We start from the raw sequence: 6,000 nt of genomic DNA on the forward strand, positions 1-6,000 counted from the left end.
CCTCTGCCTATGTCCCTGACTCTCCCTCTGTGTCTCTCATAAGTAAATAAAAAATTTAAAGATTTTTAAAAAATCTTTAAAAAGTAAATTAAGAAAAATAAAACAAGGGCACTACATCACTCACCATTGAGTGTCTCTTAGCTCACAGTCAATAAATACCATGAATTTCTAAAATCTCTGTTTTTGTGTTGTAAACATATCTGAAAGTGAGGAAGAAATGAAGGCTTGAAATGAAAGGGACTAGCAGTCTAGCTAATTTTGAAGGTCTCCATGAGTTCCCTGAGTCAGGAAGGTATTTGATTCTCACACAGAGCAGGTCACTTCTTGATTTGAGCATATGATTCAGGCAAAAACATTTAAACTAGTGGAGTGTTTATTACAAAACTTGAGTTTGTTTGTTTGTTTTTTTTTAATTTTTTATTTATTTATGATACTCACAGAGAGAGAGAGAGAGGCAGAGACACAGGCAGAGGGAGAAGCAGGCCCCATGCACCAGGAGCCTGATGTGGGATTCGATTCCGGGTCTTCAGGATCGCGCCCTGGGCCAAAGGCAGGCGCCAAACTGCTGCGCCACCCAGGGATCCCCAAAACTTGAGTTTGTAAGGTGAACTAGATACCGAAACAATTTCTAGTAAATTAATAATTCTCAATGCTGACTGCACATTAGAGTCACAAGAAGTTTTATTTATTTACTGATTTATTCTTAAAAATGTATTTATTTTAAAGAGACAGAGAGAGGGAGAATGAGCAGGAGGGTGAGAGGAAGAGAGTATCTCAAGTAGTATCTCCATGCTCAGCATGGAGGCAGATAGGCTGGATCTCATGCCCTGAGTCAAACCAAGAGTCAGACACTTAACTGACCATACTACCCAAGTGCCCCACAAGAGAAGGTTTTAAGAATGTAGATACCTGAGGGTGCCTGGGAGGCTTAGTCGGTTGGGTGTTGGACTCTTGGTTTTGGATAGGGTCATGATCTCGGGGTTGTAGGATCAAGCTCCATGTGGGGCTTCTGCTCAGTGGGGAAATCTGCTTTAAGGATTCCCTTGCTCTATCTCTCTCTGCCCCTCCCCATACTCCTTCCCCTCTCATTCTCTCTGTCTAAAATAAAGACATTTTTTTTTAAAGATTTTATTTACTTATTCATGAGAGAAACACAGAAAGAGGCAGAGACATAGGTAGAGAGAGAAGCAGGTTCCCTGCAGGAAGCCCAATGCGGGACTCAATCCCAGGATCTCGGGATCACGACCTTAGCCAAAGACAAACGCTCAACCACTGAGTCACCCAGGTATCCCAAGAAATAAATCTTTAAAAAAAAAAGTCTAAAAACGCAGATTCCTTGACTTCCCAGTGGACCACCTGAAGAGTATTTTCCAGCAGGAATTAGGTGGGTGGATCCATGAAATTTTCTTTAAGCTCCCTAAGTGATTTAGATACCGAGAACTACTAAATTAAATGCATATAAACAACTGATCTTCATTTTTAAAGGACGGTTACCAGAAATGGAAACAGCGACTGTCACTTCACACAGTGACACCACTCATAGCAGATGGACATAAATGCTCTTTCATTTCCTTCTTTTTATTTAAGCTATCATTTGCTTTTTCCTTCAACGGTCTTTGTTCACTCTGTTTCTGAATATGATTTTTTAACACCAGTTACTACACAGCAGTTTAATCATTGAATAATATGGAACCTAATGTCATAAGTTCAGACCAGTGTCTACCCACGAGACTCAAAAAGATTTATTAAGAAATAAAATTGGCCATAATTGTAAAGAAAAAAAGGAGAGGGCAAGAAACTTTCCACTCAACAATAACTAGAAAGTGATACCTGGGTGGCTCAGTGTTTGAGCATCTGCCTTCAGCTCAGGGAGTGATCCTGGGGTCCTGGGATCAAGTCCCCACATCAGGCTCCCTGGAGGGACCCTACTTCTCCCTCTGCCTGTGTCTCTGCTTCTCTCTGTTTGTCTCTCATGAATAAATGAATAAAATCTTAAAAAACATTATAAGAAAAAATGCACATATAATTCTAGTAACACCAACTAACATATATCTCATGTAATTAAATATCAATTAGTATCTTTCTATTAAGCTTCTGTGTGGGTGTTGTAACATTTTTGGATATTTAGCTAAGCCGCCATACTTTCTGGGTCAAGGAAGCTGTACAGTTAAGGAAAGCATTATAATAGCCTGAAAATCCCTATCCTAGCTTAGCAATATTTTAAGCAATAACAGAGGATGAGAAAACTAGATGAGAGTTTTTCACTGTATAGATTAAGGTAGGAGGTCTGAGGCTTATTGAAATAGATTTCTTTTTCAAGCTCATCTTTTCCAGCCTTTCCTGCATAAATACACTCATTCCTCTAGGTAAATAGCTGGCATTAGTGATCCAAGATATTACACCATGACCATTTTTCAATGAGCTTCAGTAGGGTCCATTTGAAAGGTGTGTGAACTTAGTAGGGATGATAGGAAGCCATTCACACTTCAAACATGCAGAGCTCAAGGTGCAAATGCCAGATTCTTCCCATCTCATTTAAACATTGAGCTTATTTCCATAAAGTACTGCTAGTAAAAAGTGCTGCCTTAGAAATGTTTGGAATCCAGACAGAAAAGCATTTCTTCCTCCTTATGGTTTAAAAATGATAAATAATTAAAAGCGTATTTTTTGGGTCACATTTTCCCCTAATCCAGGGTGGAAAATTCAGAATAGGAAAAATAGAAATTAAATTTCAAAATTGCAATTCCTTATCTTGTACCTCTAAAGTTTGCACATATTTAGGAAAAAAGCTAATTTCTTCTGCAGCCTAATGAAAAAAGATGAAATGGAGTAAGCCAGATCCTTTGGCTAAGGCCATCAGAGCAGTCATATCCTTAAGAATAGTATAGGTGGTCAGGCACCCAAGCCTGACCTGTCTGCTAGTTTTTAGCTCTGTGATTTTGCACAAGTTACTTTTATACCTCAGTGTTTTAGTCCTTAGCATAGGGAAGGGATAGTAAAAGTATTAACAGAGTTACTATACAGAAACACTTTCAAAAGGGCTTCACAAACATGCTAAATGCTCAGCGTAAATTAGCTATTTTTTATTATTTACCTATTTGGGTCCCAAGGTCCTCATATACTTTTTAAAAATATTTAATTTAAATAATATTCCCCCAATTTTCCTATGATAATAATCACCATACATGATTAGTACATGTCTTCCCAAGGACCCCGTGCTGAAGTTTTGATCACTAGGTCCAAGGCTTAGGACCAGGGATTTGTAACTCATACACTGTATGAATTTTATTGTGAAGAAAATCTCAGGGCAGCCCGGGTGGCTCAGCGGTTTAGTACCACCTTCAGCCCAGGGCCTGATCCTAGAGACCCGGGATCGAGTCCCACATCAGGCTCCCTGCATGGAGCCTACTTCTCCCTCTGCCTGTGTCTCTGCCTCTCTCTCTCTCTCCCTGTGTTTCTCATGAATGAATAAATAAAAAGTTTAAAAAAAAAGGAAAAAGAAAATTTCAGAAACATTGACCTAGATTTTTTTAAAAATAATTTATTTATTTATTCATGAGAGACAGAGCGAAGCAGAGACATAGGCAGAGGGAGAAGCAGGGTCCCTGTGGGGAGCCTGAACTTGATCCTAGGACCCCAGGATCATGACCTGAGCCAAAGGCAGATGCTTAACAACTAAGCCACCCAAATGTCCCACCGACCTACACTATTAACTTAATCACCTAAATATTTATTTACCCATTCATTCAACAAATACTTAATGAGCCCTTACCACTTCCCAGACACCATCTTAGCTGCTGAGAGATACAGTAATGAACCAAATACTTTTTATTTATTAGAGTTTAGGAACCTGGCAGAGGATATTAGACAAACAAACACACAAATATCTATGACAATTATAATTGTGAAGTACGCTATAAAGAAAAAATACAGGTACGTTGAGAACTTTTAATAAGGTGTCTTTTCTACTCTTGACAGGAGAAATGGAGAAGGAGACATATGAAGACCTGTCTGAAGAAGCAACTGCTAAGGTTCTTTTATGCTCTGATAGTGGATGTCCAGAATGTCTTACCTGCCAAGAGGAGAAGAAGGATGCTGGGCTGAGTAAGTTAGGGTTTGCTGGGTTGCGCCCTCCCATGTACTCATCTGTGCAAATGTCACAGCTTTTAGCATCTCGCCAATCCCAATATGGAATAGTGAAGTTCTCATCCCCGGTCAGCTTCTGGATTTCTTGTTCCCACAGCAACAAGAAGAGTCTGTGCCAAGGCAGGAAACCTGGGGCTTCATGAGCAAAATCAATGTCTTTCCAGATTTCAGACCCTCCAAGCAGTGTGTCCCTTGACACATAATAATGCATCCAGACAAAGAGATCATAAATGTTGATGTCATTAAACATGGGTGTTGATCCATTATTCATTTGGCCATAGGTACCTGTGGGGATGACATAGTCTGGGCTGGTAGTATGCTTTGCTAAAGTAAGGTAGGCAAGAAATTTGTTCTTCTCTGGGACACTCAAATCAAAGATGTTTTTTCTCACCAAAAGTCGCTTCTCTGTGCAGTTTTGTCCCCAAAAGCCAAACTTGCAATTTCCACAGTTGAATCCCATGAAGTTACCAAAGCACTGGCAGGTCCGATTGTAAAAGACAGAAGGCCAAGATTCCCGGTCATCCACCCCCGTGAAGGGGAACTGAGGCCCGAATGGGGCATTGGATAGTACGATGTCCTGACAGGCACCCCTGCCTGAAAGCTGGCCACAGGGACTCCCGTCACCACTCCATGGTGGGCAGCATTCCTTCTCCATCAGGCTCTTGGAGGAGGCACAGGCTCGAGGGAAATGGCCAGTGGAGGTTCGGAAACTCCACAGCAGACAGCACAAAGCAGCCAGGAGCATTCTTCTTCCTCTAGTCCTCACAGATCTGCTTGAGCCAGTTAACTGAGCAATGCACTTCTCTTTCCAGGAACCCCTACAGTGACTATCACATGTTTTGGCTAAGACCTATATAATACCAGTCCCACCTCCAACATCACTCTCAGGCTTTATCTTAAGCTTTCATCTTCTGAAAACCACATGACTAACTTTTCTTCAGAGCTGGCACGTATCCCACCAGTGGGACAGGCCTATGTTAAAGTGAGAAAGACTATTCACCATTAATAGTTTAATTCACATGGTTATTATTATTAGTAGTAGTAGTAGTAGTATGCCTGATATAAGTAAACCCAGTTAGTTGACTAGGAGATTAATGATGATTTGAATTGGAAAATGAGAGGTGGTATCAGGAATAGGGCTTCTCTTATTAAGAAAGTTCAGGCAATTTTAGAGATTATGGGTGCAAGGTAGTTGTTTCTCCCATAAGTAGATCTCAGAATTTGCAGAACTCAGCTATGCAGAAAGAGTTGTTTTTCAGAGCCTAGAGATTAGATCTTATCTCTGGTTATATTGCAGCTTATTTATTTATTTCATACAAAGTATCTAAAGAAAAAAATCTTTCTGCTATGTCTCCCTGATTATCTTATCCAGTTGACTACTTGCTAGCAATCTAATCATTTATTTTCTGACAATTCCTAAGGATGGGAGAGGTGGTCTGCTTTACTGTGGAGACTTCTACCAGCTAATATTCCAAAATAAATTCTTTTTATTGAAATACTATTGCCACCCTGTTTCACCCATCAGCTCTAGAAATCAGAAATTGTTTTGAAATTTTGTCTACTATAGGGTTTTATAAAAGAATTCTCATTTTAGGGTGTGAATGAATAGTATTCATATATTTATTCAGCAAATAATCATTAATCATATACATTCAGAAATCTTTCTCTGTGTATCGTGAGCTAGATTAATGGAAATGAATGTATAAAAAATCGAATTCTACCATTTACACTAGTTCTCAAATAAGCAGTACAGATGTTAAGTACATCAGATTTTTAATGGAGAGGATATCTTTGTGAACTGAGGGTACTGGAAAGAACTGCATAGTTTTGGATAACAGTATTCAAATTTTACTA

At 39.5% G+C, this 6,000-nt stretch overlaps 1 protein-coding gene across 1 annotated transcript in view; it reads right to left on the reverse strand.

The window, feature by feature from the left end:
* The window catches only part of TYR (tyrosinase), a 100,570-nt gene extending 95,679 nt beyond the window's left edge, over positions 1–4,891 (reverse strand). Inside the window, exon 1 of the mRNA XM_025419185.3 lies at positions 4,073–4,891. Within this exon, the coding sequence (XP_025274970.2) occupies positions 4,073–4,891 (819 nt within the window). The remainder of the gene's footprint in view (positions 1–4,072) is intronic.
* Positions 4,892–6,000: the final 1,109 nt, after the last annotated feature.

This window comes from Canis lupus, chromosome 21 (genome assembly GCF_003254725.2).
Source record: "Canis lupus dingo isolate Sandy chromosome 21, ASM325472v2, whole genome shotgun sequence".
Lineage (NCBI taxonomy): Eukaryota > Metazoa > Chordata > Mammalia > Carnivora > Canidae > Canis > Canis lupus.